Source organism: Vanellus vanellus, assembly GCF_965231255.1.
Source record: "Vanellus vanellus genome assembly, chromosome: 7".
Classification (NCBI taxonomy): Eukaryota; Metazoa; Chordata; class Aves; order Charadriiformes; family Charadriidae; genus Vanellus; species Vanellus vanellus.
In genome coordinates, this window is record NC_138912.1 from 922,913 (window position 1) to 941,652 (window position 18,740).

Here is an 18,740-nt window from a genome sequence, read left to right on the forward strand (position 1 = left end):
TTGTGCTCGCGTGGAAGCTGAGCACCCAGTGACTGAGCAGTCTGATCAAAATGTGCAAAGCTCATGCAACTTCTTTTCTTCAGAACTATTTGTTTTTAAAGCTAAAATTAAACATTTTATATAAACCAAAATGTGTTCAAGTCACAAACCACTCAGTCGTGCACCACAGAACACCTCAAAGGGGAAAGTTTCCCATCAAAGTTGCAAGTTTGGGATGATGTCTGACTTCATCAGCCCTCTGAGCACTAAATTACACATTCGCCCTGGAGCATACAGAGACTTACCATTGCTATATTTTCTTGTGTTACAAATTTTAATTTATTTTCCATTCGTCGTAAGGCATGTGACAATTCTTCATTCTTCCTACTAAGGCGTTTATTTTTGTCCAAAATGGGCTTATACTGACTTTCAGCTTCTCTAAGACGTTTTAACTGAAAGATAAAGAGAGAATTAACACCTCCAGAGCTGTTTTTTTTCATCAAACTATTAATCGTTTTATTTAAGCACCACACTAGCAGTATTTCCTCCTAATGCAAAGCAGAACGGATCAATAATTTGGTATTTTCCATTGGGAAGCAGATCGTTCCTCCTTCATGAGGTATTCAGTCTCTGCAACAAACATAACATATGGGGAATGTATTTATTTTGAAAAATAAATAAAAATAATTCCAGCTAATGCCATCTTAAAAATGCATTGTTATATAAGCAAAGATGAGTGTAATATGGCATATCGCCAAACACAGAGCATAAGGAGGAGCCAGCTACTCCTGCAATGATTTCAAAATGGCATGGGGGAAATATCTCGATATTTTGGGGGTGAGGCATGGCCATGGCAGCACATTAACAGCAGTCATCGCCTCGCTCTGCCGCTGCACTCACCAGCTCGTTCCTCTCCTCCGACAGCAGCGCGTTCCGGTCCTCCAGTTTCCTGATGATGGCACTCAGCTCAGCAATTTTAAGTTGGAAACGCCGGGCATCCTTTTCATCCAACTGCTGTTCCTAAAACAAAGATCAACTGCAAATAACTGTTCATAAGTGTACATGCAATATCAATATTTTTCAAAGCTCAAACTTTTTCTTATCCCAAATCCAAACATTTCAAAAAAACTATACGGCAGAGTGTAAGCTATGTAGCCCAACCGACCACTGAAAGCTGCAGGATGAGACCAACGAAAAGTTTGGAGTGAAAATGTAACAAAGTATGCAAATGCAGAAGTATGTATATGCAAATACAAAGTCACAAATGGTAAACTTGAAAATAGAAAAGAAATTATCAAAAATTAAGGCAATGTTTCCAACGTATGCCACTGTTGAACTGAGTGCTTCAGACACATCACCCACTCTGAGGACTTTGTTGTAAGAAAATGATATTAAAAATACTGAAGTACAAATGGGGAAAATCCATGCAATTATACCATTGCATAAGCTCTTCTTCCACAAAGCTGTGGCCCTTATGGGGTTCTAAAGGGTCACTCGTAAAGCCAAAGGGGTAGCACTTTATCTGAGTGAAAATGCTTAAATCAAATTATAAATGAATAGTAATATAGGTAGACGTGTTCTCATTCAGAATCAGAGAGAAGTTACATCTATTTACAAAAGTGACAGACTTTTTCCCCTTCTCTAGGACTTGTTTTGACATTTGAAGTTGAGTACAAATCGAAATAAGCAAATTAGTGCCCATAGTGCTGGTGGCACTTTGGGAGGTCTCGGGTTCCTCATTCAACAGGTGCAGGAGAGGCTCGGGACAAAGAATAAAATATATCAGTTTGCTCATGTACAAGTATTTACACTTCTACTGAGAAAATTAAGGCTGTTGCAAAAGAAATCTTGATGAGAATCAGCAGTGAAGAAAATTTGCATACGTCAGATATATGAGGTCAGTTACCTGAGGGTTTTTTAATATTAGCAAATTAAGGCAAAAGCAGAAAGGTGCCATAGTCATATTAAACACGCCATTGTAAAAGGGTGACTAAAATTTAATGGTCTGGATATTGCATCGTAGAAGAGAAATAGGAGAGAAGAGGTTAGCAGGCGTTTAATTCACTTTCTGGTCGGCTGAAAGCGAGAGCACTCAGCAGCACCAAACCCCGAGCCAGCAGCAGCGTCCAGGAGGGCCGCGGGAATTCCCGCGCTTGCATGCACCGGTTGCCTTCCCCATTTCCCTTTGTAAACTGGCCTTGTACATCTGCTCACAAACCCCGTTGTCAGCCGTTCCAAAAGCTAGCACACATACATTACTTGGTTAGAAATGCATTTGCATCATTTGTTGGCAAAATTGTGTCAAACTGTCAAATCAAGGCAGGTGGCAGAAGGATGGTACGGTGAGGAAACGGAAGAGAAAAGGAACAGAAAATTTCCCCCCGCTAATGAAACCAAACCAACCAAACCAGGAAACAAAACGACAAAAAAAGCAAAAGCTCTCCCATAACAAGGTTTGAATTTAAATCTTAAAGGTTGGGCTAACGAACGAGAGCAAGAAATCAGTGCCGCAGGGTCTCCCCTGCACGGCTATGGGAAAGCTGTCGCTCGAGGGCGCACTCATCAAGATTCTGTCACTTTGTGCCATTTTGTCACTCTGTCTGCTCGTTTGTGTCGCTGAAACCACGTGAAAGTGCTTACGGGGCTTCCCGAATGATCTGAAGCGTCTCCTGCACCACTTGCATAAGGAAGTTCCCGCTTGGGGCTGCTCAGATGCCGATCAGACTCTTTGATCTGGGAAAGTTGTTCATCTAAAGCCTCTTTTTGGAGCTGCAGTCTCTGAGCATGCCCGGCTTGAACCCCTAACTCTCTCTCCAGCACGTAGACTGCTCTGTCTTTAAATTTAATCTCCTCCATCTACAAGGAGAACAGAACACAATCACACAGGCAGGCAGCGGCTTGACAACAACAGAGCATCTTACGACCCCAAACGCGGCCAGAGAACAGCCGCGCAGAGCCGACACCTCTCAACATGGAAAATACAACAACGCTCTCTCAGAAATAGAACAGCAACGAATATTTGACCGTGAATATACGAACTGAATTCTTAACCAGCTCATGAATATTACTCTTCTGCTGGGGGCTACCCAGAATGAAAACTCTCTTTTCAGCAGGAATTTTTTCATTCAAATGATTGGGAAATAACCCATATTATTAGTACCATTTCAGAATATCTTAAAAAAAAAATTAAAACCTAATACTCATATCACAATTTGGATTCGTTCACATTTTAATGATTTTGCAGCATTTTGCTTGGACATCACCTTTTGAAAATTTGGATTCATAATTTTAAAAGAAAAATATTAAAACCTGAATTAAAACCTTTTAATTTTCAAAATAAAGAAGGAATGTGATTTTTTAAAATTCTTTTTCCAAAAGACTCCCATGTGAGCAATTTGTTTAATTACCCCCTTTCCATGAAAGGTTTTGCTTATGCATAATCATGAAGTGCTTAAACGACAAATGTCCAGCAATATCTAATCCTCTTCTTTCCTCTTTGGCCGCAGCGTTATCACCGAGTTCTCCCTCATCGCCGTTGGATTGGGCACATTGAATCTGCAGCTGCTCCAGGAATAATTTCTGAGGGAGAGCGTACTGGGATTTTTTCGGACTGCTAGCCTGGAATTGAAGCCTCCCTCTCCGCGGAGCCGAGCCACGTTGCCCGTGCGGAGTCCTGCGCCGGGGCCGGGGGGGCTCGCGCTGCGGGCCGGGCACCGGTGCCGTGGCGTACGCCGGGGTCAGACCCCAGGGTCCGGTTAGAGAGTTCAGAGCAGGATGGCCCGTGCCCTGCCTAATGAAAATCACTGAGCACAGCCCCAAATCTTCCTCTGTGCCTGCGATGAGGTACAGCGCTGCAACAGAGGCTCAGGGTCTTCCCAGCTGGACCGCATATGTATACATTATACATGAATATAAAGTATTAATTACACTCACACGCCACAGGGATGCCAAATGTGCCTAATGATAATGATTCTACAGAAAGAAAGAAATCATACATATATCTGCTGCTCTGGTTTCAGACACCATAAATGCATAAGTGTTTTGTCATAAGTTTTTGAGACTTTACACACTTAATTTAAATGATCAGTTTTTAAAATGCGGCCCGCTTGAAATAAGAACATTTTGCTGTATGAGAACTGCGTTTGGTATATTTATCTTTGCTAGCTTTGTCTGTAAACCTGGAAGAAATGACATTGTGAATTAACAGATCACTCAAAGTACTTTGTTTCCAGGAACTGGCCCAGGCAGGGAAAAGGCGAGTGGTGGCAGTTCTCACACACCCCACAACGGTACCGGGAAACTCCCTCCATGAGGTGTGTTTGGGTGGAGGGGTCGATTATAGCTGTGAAATAAATTCCACAGGAGAGGACACAGCGGGTTGGGGCACCATATCCCTCCGTTGGACAGCCTGGAGGCTGTGTCCCAGTCCCGGCCAGGCGAGGTGCCCCGTCACCCCACCGCCCTCCCGCAGCGGGGAAGCTGCGCCGTCCCAGCGGCAGCGGGAGCCAGGGGGGCTCCCGAGGGGCCGCACTGCCCGGGGTGGTCCTGCCCTTCCACAGCCGAAGGGAGGAAGAACCGAACTACAAACCCAGAGAGATCCCGCCTCGTCCCCAGGGGAAGGGCCACCCTTTGCCAAAAGATGAGGTGGGACAGCCCATAAATACCTGCGTGGAAACTGTGTTTCAAGGTTATGCAAAATTTAGATTATTTTAGTAAAATGAAGCAAATCAAATGTACTCTTGTTGCCATATTATTAAAGGTGTTTCAACAATTTCCATTAAGGCAACAGTCTACTAACTCTGAATGAAACAAAGAGGTGCTCACTGAGGTCCTTCTGCTAAGTACCTGATCAGGTAGAAATCTAAATGGATGTATGAATGAAAAGGTAACACATCAGCAAATGATGATTTGTTTAAAATAAGCAGAATATTGGGCAGTTGTTCCCTATTTACATGAAAACAAAGACACGGTACAACATAGGCAACACTTGGAATTAGAAAGAACAAAGAAACTGAAGAAAATAACAAAGATTTCATGGTATTTCACTAATGGCTTGTTTTCTATAAAAAACACTAAACAATCTTCATAAACAACTAAAGAAACATCAGTATTCACATTTCCCTTCATATGATTAAATTCACATTAATGAAATATGTATAACAGTTTGATGTTTGCAGCTCGTTATTGAATAGCAGCATTATAGAAATAGCACGGATTGAAGGAAGCATTTCACTGAGCGTTATTATTTAGCACATTTCTTCCTAGCACTAGTAACGTTAAGAAAACATAAAGACAAGAAACAACTTGCAACTCACTGGAAGAGGCGCCCGTCCCCAGGCGCGCACCCCAGCAGGCTGTCGCACGCTCCGGCCTCATTCTGCGGTGGGTGCGGGACCGGCGCGGCTCCTCCTCCCCACCACACCGGCGGTGCCGGTGAAAGGGCGTCAGCGCGCAGGAGCGCGGCGTCCAACCACCTGGGAGGATGCTCTGCGCTGCACCGTGGGTATTCCCACTTTAGTTCCAGCAGGCTGCCTCGATTCGGGATGAATATTTATGTGGGAGCGCTAATTAATAACCAGCCCGTGAGCACAGCTGATGCCAATTATGCAAACATAATTCCATGCAAAGGTAAATTTGTTATTCCCTCCTTGCGCTACCCAGTGCGGTGCTTAGCACGGTCTGATACACAGCTGGTTTTAAGCCATATGATTCTTTTTAAATGTATTATTTCTGTCATGATTGTAAAACCAACATGTAGTTTCCCTGGTTGGGAAATTTCTCCTTGTGATGCTCCCAGGGCCTCTGCAGCTCTGCAAATTCAGATGCCATAGGGAGCACGGCCACACGCCCCAGAAATGCGCCTTTGAAGCCACCAGCACGTGGTGGATAAAAGCCAGTCATTCGTAAGCTGCAGGTTTAAATGCAAACGAGAAGCCCCTTTCCAGCTGGAGCTGTTCCATGACAAACGCATTTCCCCCCAGGCACGGTGTCAGAGCCAGCAATTAGGACACCAGAGGAGAGCTGCCCTGGGACCCAGCTCTCAGGAGCGGATGAGACTGACTGCCATGCCCCCACTGCCGGGGCTGACAACAGGAGGCCCAGACCAAAGGAGATGGGGTCACCCCTCCAGCGTGATCAACCCCCGAGAGACGGGGTTCACGTGCACAGGCTGGCAGAAGGGGATGTCTGCCCCGTGTGCAGTGGTGCTCATGTTCATATAGAATCACAGAGTGGTTTAGGTTGGAAGGGACCTTAAAGCTCATCTCATTCCAACCCCCTTCCCCGGGCAGGGCCACCCCCCCCCAGCCCAGGTTGCTCCCAGCCCCGTCCAACCCGGCCTTGAACACCTCCAGGGATGGGGCAGCCACAGCTTCTCGGGGGACCCTGCGCCAGGGGCTCACCGCCCCCACAGGGGAAAATTTCTTCCTAATATCTCATCTAAATCTCCCCTTTTTCAGTTTAAAACCGTTCCCTGTTGTCCCATTGCTCCCCTCCCCCATCAAGAGTCCCTCTGCAGCTTTCCTGGTGCCCCTTAAGGGACTGGTAGGAGCTATAGGGTCTCACCTTCCATCTCAATATTCCTGTAGTTTTCCTTAAAGCTCTCAAAGAAATAAATGCAATGTCCCTTGGTCCTGGTGATATATGCCCCTCACCAGCAACAGCCAGCTAGATTACGTCAACCAGTTTTTGCCAAACACTCTACAAGAATAAGTCAAGCCAATGTTCTCATATTGCACATTTATATTAACATCTATGATTGATGTTTTACAGATAGCTTAGGGAGTGGTGGTAGCACACCTGCAGAGTGATACTGCTGACTTGTTAATGTCCCAAATTCAAGGTGTTCAAACTCAGCTAACGTGCTTACACACCTGAGCCAGGCTGTCAGACCACACCGCAGCTCCAAACCCGCATTGATTCCCACCACTGCAAACCACGGGAACGCAGCCGACACAATGCAGGAGCAAGCTGAGGTTTCTCTTTGTTTGACCAAGGACAGTTCTCCCTATTTCAGTACAGATGAAAAACAAAATGCAAAGTGTAATCACCTCTCCCGCTATTGTAACATCTTGTTACAATATACACTACAACCTATATTGCAATAATATGCTGCATGTTGCAAAGTACATGATGTATTTTTAGGAGAGCAAAATGCTCCTTACAGCCACCCGTGTCATCCCCAGACCAACACGATGGCTCTCGGGAACACCCCAGCCTGCTTCACTGACCCTCTTGGCAGAGTGGGGCCAGAAACCGATACATCTCCCTTATTGTCGAGGAGGGAGATGAAAGCTGAGAGCGTTTCATGCTGGCATTGCTGCTGGAGGCACTGCAATGAGCAGCAGCTCCTCAAGAGGACAACTCCTCATTGCAGTTAAGTTGTGACATGTGAGCAGCCCCCCACCCCGCCTCTCCCTCCCAAGCCCTATGCCAGTGCCAGGTCCTATGATAGAAGAATTTGGCTCATCATATTGATTCATGGGAAAACTTCTCTTTTTCACTTCCATGGTTAGTTTTCTGCCAAGGCAGCCCACTGGGCCGGCTCACTCTGTGCACGCATGGCCCAGCGCAGGAGAGGTGGGGTGGGCACGGCGCTGGGGGGAGCACAGCTGGGGGCTTTGGTGGCCTCCTGTGCTCAGCTTGGCTCAGCTGTGAGATGAAAACACACTCTCTAGTCTGAATTTCCTGAATCTCGCAGACTGCAGGGGTTTTTAAGAGTCGTCATCATCAGATGACATTAGAGAAAAACTGTGGCTATCCCATTGCTTCTTCCGAAGCAATTAAGCAACGTGTACGCACTGGCAGCTGTTGGGCACAGCCCTAGCACCACCGCCCTGCAGGACCGCAGTGCCCGCGTTCATCAGCCCTGCAGTGGTACCTCCCAGGACCACCCAGGAAACTTCTCCTCTCACAACTTCTTCCAGAATTAATCCTCATCAAAAAAAAAAAGGTGTTCACTGTCAGCAGTGTGTGACTGTTGTTCCAGTAACCTTGCCAAATCGTCAGACATGAGAGGAGATGATATGTCATCTGTTTTCGGTTAAACAAGGACACGTGCATTTTGTATTACCAAAAACTTCATTCTGCAATGTGATTCTGCTACAACTTTGGCCAAAGAACGATTCTGTTTCAGACTGATTAAATTCCTGTTATACTCAACCAAACAGAAAATGTTCATAACATGCCCAGTAAATGTAACATGTCCACTTCCAGACAACTAACATACTACAGCAGCTCTTACACACCATCACATACTACCTGGGAGCTGGCGGCATGGCAAACCACTCCTCTAGCAGAGCAGCCCATGGCATGGGGCCGACAGCACAGCTCCCCTGGGATTGCACCGGCTCCCAACGCTCCCCCGGGAACAGGCGCTCAAACCCAAGCGCTGTGGCTGCCTCGCCAGCAGCTCCACCGGCTCCAAGGACTGACAATGACGGGCAGGGTCTGGGTCCTCATTACTGTCCTGCAAATCACCGTAATTCCACTGAAACCACTGGAACAATGTTGATGAGATGCAGTGTTAAGCTGTTAAGCATAGAAAGGTTAAGTGGCGCAAGTGAAATCACAATTTGCTGCCCCACTCAGGCTATAAATAACCAAAATATTTCCTTTGCCAGGTGACTAAAGGCTTTTGTTTATGAAAACTGGTTCCTTTTGGAGTGTGAGGTGTGAATTGCAGTATGCAGAATTGGTCACGTTATATGTAAGCTACTCATATCAAATTGGTAGATGCTTCTGAACGTATATTAAGATATATTGAAAAAATTACTAATCAGAGTAGATTTTTCAATGAATAATAACTTGCACGGTTTATAGCAAAAATTCAAATAGAATTAAATTGAATACTGTATTTGAAGAGAAAGGTACTTTGGATGGGAGAAATAATTGTGCATAAAGAAAGACTCAAAGATTTTCCCCACACTTGTCCTTTTTGCATTCCTCCCTTTTGCTCTACCTTCAAATATTCATCATACTTTCCTCACGCTCAGGACATGCCCAACTATTCAGTGCCGCTGGTAAATGCCACAAAATGCAGTGTGCGGTGCCTCAGACCTCCACTGCTGAAAGCAGAGACCTCACATCCAGGGCCAACAGTTTCAAAGCGCTTCCAGACCTCCAGAAGCCCCAAAGCCAAGCCCCGTGTTAGGTGTGTTGCAGCACTACATCAACATGGTTCCAGCACAGAAGAGGGTAGACTTCTTGTTTGGGACCGTAGAGAAAAACATTTTTAAAAACTGGACTGTAAGACACAAAAGGAACAACTCAAAACTAGGAGGTTTATTGACCCTCCAAAACGTAGGAGTAATGTTGTACAGCTTTTAATATACAACAAAATCCTTCAGTAGTCCAGGTGTGGTTGGAATAAGAACTGTTGTAAATGAGGTTCAAACCACAAATGATGAAAAAAATGCACATTTGCAAGAAGGAATTATTCACCTTGAATAATTTGTCTACCTTTCAGTATAGGATGACTGCTGAGATACCTTTATAATACCAAATATGGTAATTTTTCACTGCATAAGGGAATAAAAAAGAGAAGATAAAGACTAAATCAATCACCAATATAATTAATATTTTAAAAGTCAGCTTCCTACACTTTTCATCTGATACCATCCTTTAAATCAAACATCTTCTCTAATTTACCACTGCCTAACAGAGAAATCTCAGGGAAGCGCCTGTAAACACAGAGGTTCAGAGTGATACTGCTGAGATTGATCTTCTCTTTGTCTGTGGTGTTGCATTACCATAAGGAAGCCATGAAGGTCTCAGCGTACAATGGTCTTACCTGAGGCATTACAGCAGGTTATTAAACCTTTTGGTAGTCATCATCAACTAAAGTTTACCTTAAATGGAAAATAAACACTTTCCAGTCTCTAACAAGTCTAATTTCTTCAGTTTTTCTGATTTCTGTTTTACGCCTCTTATAAAGGAGACCAGAGGAAGGGAGGCTGGAGGGCCATTGATCTTCAGCGCTTCTCCTTTCTGACCAATCTACATTTAACTAAAATTTAAATGCTCTTTACCACATTGAATTTTAGTCCCCATTCAGCAAAATTCGAGGCCAGTTGATCTCGGCATTCTCCTGACTGAAGAGCTGTTTTCCCTGGATGTGCACACGCTAACACAGGGTGAGCTGTTGTTAGTGGGAGGCAACATGAATGTAATTAAATACATTCGTGTAGTATTTTAAGCTGTTCTAAAGCGCACAAATTAAAATTTAAAAAAGTTTACTAAAATTAGAAATTCTTTAGAAAGGAGGTCGTTGCCATACTTACTTGTTACCATCTGCAAGGGACTCCCATCTTTTACATTAACATTTCTTAAGCTTCTGAGCCAGGGGCTGCTTAACTGGGTTGGTTGTACTTCTCTGGAGAGCGTCACACTCAGACTTTACAGACACAAACAGCGCAAGCCATATGTGCAAACAGAGAACACGAGGCCAGAATAATTTGAACATACACTTCTGCAAAACACGTTATTTCCTTCCCTATGCTGTTCACAGACGGAAAGATGCTCGGCCCTGCCGGATGGGGTTGGTGCTAAGCCATCGGCATCTACGAGTAGCAGTTACCCTGGCACCTGGAAAATGGCTAGAATACATAGCTAGAAGTTTTATTTGATAAATACTAAGCGGGAACCGTTTCCAAAGAGAGATTACACCTGGTTAGCTGTTAGCAAGTCTCTACGTGCCTACAGAGCAAACCTACCAAAATTAACACCTGCAAATATTACCCCTCTACTGTAACCGCCTGTGTGCTGCTGGGGGGGGGGTCTGCTGAGAACACGTCCTGGCACCAGCGTGCAAACTGGGGAGGAGCCAGCTTGCAGTTGTGTTTGGAATTCTCCTTTTGGCCACAATTATATTTTGGATTTAGTTTTGCTGCTGGAGACGAGTACAGCACACGGGCAGGCCCAGCTGGTTTGAGAGGCTGCAGGGCAGCTGCACCTTCACCATGATCCCTTCTGGAAGAGGGCAAAAATGAAGGGATTGCCCTTAAGAACCTGGCGAGGACAAAGTGCATTCACCGGCACTGGCTTTGGCTTGATGCGACAATTTACCTTCATTCAAATTTGGAGGAAGCCAACAAAAGGGAAAGGTTCATAGTAGAGTTGGTTATTTTGAAAGCCCGAGCATCTATACCCTGCATCTCCCTTGGCAAAATCCGACAGAAGAGGATGATGCTGAAGACCAAAATAAACTCCAATTTGCTTGAAGTAAATTTCATGGCTGTACAGTTCCTTTTTGCATAATGCTGTATCTTCCCACCACATCTGTTACTTTAAAGGCCATCTAATGTTTTTCCAAAAATCTGAGACATCAACAAATGTGTTCCTGTCTGTCCAATAAAGAAAAAAACCCTAGTTTTAATTTGAAAGGAGAATAATGGATTAGTGCTAACTCACCTTTTCAAAACAATCTTTGTCTGACTATGTATGGAATTATTTTCCATAAGCTAAGCCTGCACTTGACTTGGAAATGAAAGACTGTACCCATCAGAGATAAATAACTTCAAAAAATTATGTTAAAGGACTTCACATCATTGCAAAGTTCAACACGAATGAGTACAACTTGTCTTTCTCTTTTCTGACTAAACAAAAAAAGACATATTTTTCAAGGCGTGAAATAATAATTTGCTCAAAGGTTACTTCCCCTCTTGATTAAAATGACTAAATAATGCATCGCACATGAATCACGGAGCTTTTAAAATCCTGATATGACTCCATTAAGCATTCAGGGCTGGATGTCTGCCACAGCCGTTACATGAAGGTGCGATCCCACCGCCCTGCTGCCTGCCTGCACCCGCTCACGGCGGGCTGCGCTGCGTTTCTCTCTCACTGCAAGCCCAGTGAGGCTCCATGACTGTACTGTATTGATGGCCCCTACCTTAAAAGGGGAAAAAAGCACCAGTTTTCAGTAATAGTTTAAGTGTTTTGAGAATTGCCCCATTTTCATAGAGAAGAGAGCTTTTATCATACAACACAGCACCAGCCTTTCGCCCCCGAAACGGCAGGGCCCTCCCCTGCAAGGTGCCAGGAGCCAACAGCTCCCTCTGAAATCAATTACGGTCGAGTCAATGGAGCTGAGAGTACTTAAAGTCATTCAGGAAGCACTCAGGGCTTGGTAAAATGATGGCATCATGTAATTTAATTAGTACAGTTAGATAATCTGATTCTTTCAAGCAGGAATGAAAAAAAAAGTTTGATTTTCAAAGGCAATTTAGCAAACGTAACATCAAACCACTCTATTCCTTATAACTAAGAACATATTCATTTTATAGCTTCTACATTAGAGGCCATTAGCATGGACTTGTCATGTAATGCAGCAAGTTTGTTTAGGATGTACATTAGCCATCCTCTCATTCTGATGTATTAAATCAATGCACCTGGTAATGTAAGTTTAGAGAAGAAAGTACTTACACTGCAGGATATTGGAACTGTATCAATAGATCAGTTGGTTATAAATTATTTTAATATCCTCTTCATAAAAATAAATCTATGAGGGCAAAAAAACTTAACATCCTAAAGTCTGAGAGAATGGGTGGCTAAATAAAGGGTACATAACACTCCACTGACTAACGGAGCAGCCCACTGTCAGCCCAGTCAGTCACTGGCAGTCACTTTGGTGTGTCAGAACACGGACGACGCTGTACCAGCCCCGTGGTGGGCAGGTTCTGCAGGGCCTTCACCGGAGCACGGCTACATTGCCATGCTTTGACTTGGGGCCAGTCTGCAAGCTGATTGGGCATTTTTAGATTTTTTTAGGATTTGGCTAATAATCAAGGGATAATGGCTTAGAAGAAACATGGATGAGTTTATACTGAGACACTGAATGCTATAAAAAAGCATGGCAAGCACGAAAAGATGGTGACTTCAAATAAATACCGAGACAAGACCCAAAACATGCATCATGAGAGTATGGGTGTCACATTTGGTCTCATGTCCTTGGGAAAGGCAGCAACAGTGAAGGGATACAGTCCTGGAAATCATTTGTGCACTCACAAGACTGTGTGAATCATTAAGACAAATGTCTGAGATGGCAGTAGAGAAAAAAATCACCCTAAACCCCAGAAAGTGTTGGTGGCCTGCCAGGCTCTCATGCAAAGGCTTCCCTCTTGGAGGGAGCTCCCTCCCACAGGGAGTTCTCCCCTTTTCCAAGCAAAATGATCCAATTTAATCTCTCCAACAAGTTTCCAAACACACTGGAGGAGTCCCCCAAATCCAGAAGCATGAGGCCTTTGGGACTCAAACTGTCACCCCCGAGACTCAAATAGCTCAAGTAGGTGATTGAAGGCTGACCAGCACACGCAGAGCCAGTGAGGATCAGATGAGCAATGACAGGTGAGGAAGCCCAGTAACCGCCTGAGGTGGGGACCCTGCTGGGACACCGCTGGCGGGGCCACCAAAGGAGGAGCAGCAGTGCCTGTCCTGGGGAAAGCCACCAAGGTGGGTCACGGAGAGGAACTCCTTCCTGAACGCCCTGCAGAGTGAAGGGTGTCTCTGCCTACGGGATTTAGGACTCACTCTGGGATGCAGAAGAAAGAGCACTTTGGGATTGTGTAAAGCTCGTTATGGGATATTTATGGGAACTAGTAAAGGCAGGGAAAGGGAGGGACCAAGGTGGATCAGCAAGGAACAAATGGTGGGGAAATAGAGGCATGGGCTGAGAAACATAACTGTTTCGTAGAATTCCCTTAACCAGTTAGTAACCCAAGGCCTCTTCCTGATATCTGAAATGTGAACAATATTAATAAGCACTGACACAGATAAAAAAGCTCCTTACAAAACATCCTAATAATTTTTAAAGAACATTTCGACATCTCTAGTAGTAAATGTAAAACAGATTTGAAGCAAGCTCCAGACGTTTGAATGCCCATCCTTATGCATTCATCTGAGTCCAGCACTGAACTTTCATTTACTTATTATCAATAACATAAGCGTTCGTAAAAACATAGATGCAGACAGCAACACGTACCAGTCTACGAATTTCTCTCTCACACTCCCGCTTAATTCTGTTGATTTCCTCTTGATGCAGGTGATACACACTCCTTATCTCCGCCGCTTTAATTTTGTCAGCTTGGATGACCATAGTTAAAGCCTCTTCCACTTGTTTCTTAGCCCCCTTCAGCTCTGAAATTTCTTGCTGCATTTTTATTTTCTCAACTTCAAACCCTTTCTTGGCCTCCTCCTTCGCCTCTGTGAGCAGCACCGTTTTGACCTTGTCAGGAGCCCCATCGCGTACAGCATTGAGAAGGGTCTGTAGTCTCTGGATTTCATTATCTTTAATTTTTATTACTCTAAGTAGTTCAGCTTCGTGCTGTCTCAAAAGTGCTTCTCGAACAGCTTGGAGCTCCTTCATTTTCTCTTCATGAAGTTTGACTTTGAGCTCTGTTACCACCACTGTACTTTTATGCTGTTCGTGCTCTTTGATCTGCTTAACTTCCTGATTTTTCTCTCTTTCCAACTTGCTGACCTACAAGGAAAATCAAAAAAGTATTTTTAATTAACGGAATGATTAATACAAATTATGATATTATCTAAAACCGGTACGGATTACTATACAATATTAGACCTTAATGTTGTATGTCTGTGCCTTAGAGCGAAAGCCCAGCCCAGTAGCATTACCCCACGCAGAACTACATATTAGGCATTTTGTTCATTCTTTATGATCAAATACTTTATTACATATTAAACATTGCTTTTTTAAAGAGGTTCCGGGTAAAACTAGGGTCACTGAGCTCTGCCGCACAGCCTTCATGCTGTAGACTTGCAAAGGAGAAATTTCCTCTCTTGAAGCATTTTGTGTGAAGAAAATACACGTTACAAACCCCTGTAAAACATTTTCACAGGGAAAAGGTTTTTTACAATTTATGGTAAATACTTTCAATGCGCTGTCACAGCTGTCGTTATCTTTAGTGACGCAGCTAATCTGGCAATGCAGTCAGGAGTATTTGGGGCTGCAGAAGTGACTCTAAATCAACCACAAATACCCTGGGAACAACTCTGCCTTAGCCCTGACCGGCCCGTCCTCTCTCCAGGAGTGTGAGCGGGTGTTCCCCCCGCATTATACGGCCACTGCGGCTCCACGTAATCCAACTCAACGGTGGCCACAACTACAATCCTTAAGACACAACCTGTCCCCTGGGTAGCTATGGCTACGAACCGCTGTGCTTAGGCACTAACATGCAGCTTGCTGTCCAGGACTCTGTGCACTGCATGCACCGGGGGCTCTCCGTCCCTGCCCAGGAGGGTACACGGGTGCGCACACACCAGGAGAGCCCGCAGAGTTGGCAGGCGGTCATCAGTGATTTTCTGGGCTACAAATGAGAATCACATGTCTTAGGGGAAAATACGACCCACCCCAGGTTTTTATTGAGGCGGTTGGTGCACAAGGGCGGGAACTGCACTGGGAGCTGGTCCCAGCGCGCATTTGCAGCAGCACGTGCAGTGCTCGCAGGGCTGACCCTCTCCTTTGGGCCGGTGCAGCCAGAGGCAGCGAGTGCCCGTCTGTCTGCTCTGTCTTTTCTGCCCTATGAGGTTTCTCGGAACACCCTGTGCACTTCTTTAAATGCTAAAATTAAGAAGTGGATATTCACTACATTGCATTTAATTACTGAAGCGTTTGTTGGGAAAAACGGTCCGGTCAATTCTGTTCAGTAAAGATGCATTTTCCTTCCTCAGTTGACATAATAAGGTTTACAGGCTAAGAATATGCCAAAGCCTGCCTCACAAATGAGAACACTGCAGAGCCAAACCGTGCAGGCGTAAAGAAAAAAACTGACATTATGGAGAACTTTGAGAATTCTTCTAAGGAAAAAGTAAGTTGTGAAAATAAGAAAAAGAACCCTGGAAAAATTGTAGAAAAAAACCTTCTTTTACTGGAAACCAGCATAAGCAGAAATATCTGCACATTTAGAAAAAGAGAAAAAAAATGTATAATTATCGCTTTGCCAATTATTGATAATGCAGATGAAACATTTCAGATGAAATATTCAGAATATTGAGAAATATTGCAGATGAAAATTCTATTTTTATAATTAAATAATAATCCCTTGCAATCTTACGGACTCTTCAACTTGCCCAATTCAGTGCCCTAAAAAACATGAATTAAGACAATAGAAATGAGTACCATAAATGTATGCAAGAAGCACAAAACCCAGCTGAATTAACCATCCATACCCAAACACTACAGGAGGTGTGTGCTCAGAAACTAGCCTTACCTCTGTGTAATCGGTGCTAGAAACAAAGTAATGTTTAAGATAAGACACATTTAGGAACTAGACAGTATCTTGTGGAGTAAGTCTGACTTCTTCCTTTATTTTTCAGCTCGATAGCTGCAGAGCCTCTCACACCGCATCCCCAGAAAGATACGTGAGAAATCAGATGCTAAACCATTATTTTGGCACACTCAGGCACACAGATCCAAACTGCACTGTGCGCACATGCATACGCAGGGCATAAAAAACTCTGTGCAAGCTACTGTGAAGCCCCAAACAACTGCATTTTATCAGATGCTTTTTAAGCAATGAATTATGCATTACAGATAACTAATTACATCTGACCACAGAAGGGTCAAATGGCGTTTCAATGTAAAACCATAGCATAAACTCAAAAGAAGCCACGATGAGAAGTGGCTGGGGAGGACAGGTTCCTCGTCTCAAAACTGCAAATGCTGCTTCACAACAAAAGGATTAATGAATGTTCTTTTTTTATATATACACACACACACACACACCTTAGAAGCTTCCATAAAATTGGATTCATAGTCTACAATGCCTGATAATGATGCAAATTAATGGAAAAATGCAGAACATCTTTCTGTTCCTGCATGGTAATGCATGTCTCTATTAACATTCTGGAACCAAAAAACCACCAACGTTTATCAGCAGAAACTAATTTGGGGGATTAGGGAAAAGCAAATAAATTTTTCATGCCCTCACTGAGAAGTGGGCTGTAGGCTGTGGCTGAAGGCTCTTAAAGCTGAGGCTCAAGCTGCATCAGCCACACTCTCAAAGGCTCAGGGCGAAACTATGGCTCTTTGAACTTTGGCAATCAGAGCAGAAGGCAGAGCTGAGGCCTGTTACCATACATCTGGAAATTGTAAGCAACCAGTTTGAAGGATTTTGAGCATAAAATCCAAGTGAAATTGGTGTAAATGTTAAAGAGAAGAATCAGCAAAGAGCATTTCTGCATTCAAAACCCTCAGTGTAGCCATCCTCATAAATAGCTAAATGTTTACTAGAAAAAGTTGCAGTGAGAAAAACAAAGGACGAGGACAGCTTTCAGCCCACCACTATGAGTATGCCATCTGTTTTGAGCAGATGTTTGTCTTTCCAGATCTTTTGCTGGCATTTAGCTAGGCGATTTTTTAACTTCATTTCTCCCTGGATGGCGGGAGCAAGCGTGCTGCCTGCAGCGGAGTCCTGCCTGCCCAGGGACCGGCCCTCCTCCCTGCTCGGCTTTCCCACCGAGAGCCGTACCACCAAAGCACCCTCGCTTTCGGAGGTCTTTTGTACCATATGCATGTTATAAATACAAGGGGAACGATTTAAAAATCTGCAGTAGAGGGGCTGCCTCTTGTTTCCAAATCGTGTACAAGTTAGTTACGAGTGGGGCAAAGAGTGGTTAGCATTCAGAAACAACAGACTTTGTTTTAATTAATGGCAGAAGGAAAGGAAAAGCTGCACACCTTACTCTTTTCTTGCTGGAGCTCTATCTGGATGTCGGTGAGCTTGGCCCTGAGCTCCTCGTTGGCAGCCTGCAAGGCGGCCAAGGCGTCCGGCTTCTCCCCCCTGGCTCGGCTGCTGGAGCCCTTCTTGGACATGGTGAGGCCGCGTGGCAGCGAGGGGAGTCCCGCCCGGAGGCCCTCGTCCCAGCGCTCGCTCAGAGCTTCTCGTCCTTGCCTCTGTCCCACTACATTTTCTTATTTGCCTGGAAGGAGAGAAATCACACAACCACTGTCAGAGGGCCAGAGGCGGCCAGGCGACGTGCTACCCACCAAGAGCACAGTGAGACACAAGACATTTCTGGGAAGCATGAGGAACACATCACCCAGCTAAAGGGGCTCTTCCCTGGATTAAGTAAGAGCTAGACACATTGTCAGGTGTAATATATTTTTTTTACAGCTGTTGAAAGCAAAAGATTTAAATCACAAATTATAAACGTTTTTTGTCACTTCATTTGCACTGGAATTCACACAGCGCGGAGGATGTGGGTGTTTGGGAGGGACATCCAGGCGCTGTCCCCCAACACTGTCATGGCCTAGAGACAGCAACAGCTCAGAAAACTATTTTCAGTATAGGCAGAACACTTTTATGTTCTTTAAAAAAAAAAAGTCCTAAGAAAAGCAGTGTTTGGTTTCCTACAAATAGTTTGCAGATATTCATGATGAAAATAATAGAAGCAACAAAAAAAAGTACTGGTGCAAACAGAGATTACCCAAAGGCAACAGAAGCTTTCTATACAGGAGTGTGCAGCGTATCACGAAAACAGCAATTAAGATCTATATAGCTTTATCTAAGTCTGGTAACAATGCAGGAGTTCCATTTACTCTCAGAGCCTTTGAGTCAAATCTAAGCAAACAAACCAGACAAGCAAATTCATTCTATTAAACAGTGGAGAACCAGGAAAAAGTGGACCCAGCTTTACAGCATTCAAATATTAATATAGTTTGCATTCAATGCCTACCAGTTAATCCCAACACATTCGTAAACTATACAACATACACAATTTATAGTGCTAACTTCAGATTTGTCAAC

At 44.2% G+C, this 18,740-nt stretch overlaps 1 protein-coding gene across 15 annotated transcripts in view; it reads right to left on the reverse strand.

The window, feature by feature from the left end:
• JAKMIP3 (Janus kinase and microtubule interacting protein 3) overlaps positions 1 to 17,806 on the reverse strand; it is a gene marked incomplete at both ends in the record, with an annotated part of 38,668 nt that extends 20,862 nt beyond the window's left edge. For 5 of the 15 annotated variants that reach the window (XM_082486550.1, XM_082486547.1, XM_082486548.1 and 2 more), the window contains 4 exons: positions 285 to 431; positions 880 to 999; positions 13,958 to 14,455; positions 17,672 to 17,806. In XM_082486550.1, the coding sequence (XP_082342676.1) occupies positions 285 to 431; positions 880 to 999; positions 13,958 to 14,455; positions 17,672 to 17,806 (900 nt within the window). Of the gene's footprint in view, positions 1 to 284; positions 432 to 879; positions 1,000 to 2,619; positions 2,836 to 13,957; positions 14,456 to 17,671 lie in introns of all 15 variants that reach the window. The other 10 variants (XM_082486554.1, XM_082486556.1, XM_082486552.1 and 7 more) reach the window with 5 other exon arrangements.
• Positions 17,807 to 18,740: the final 934 nt, after the last annotated feature.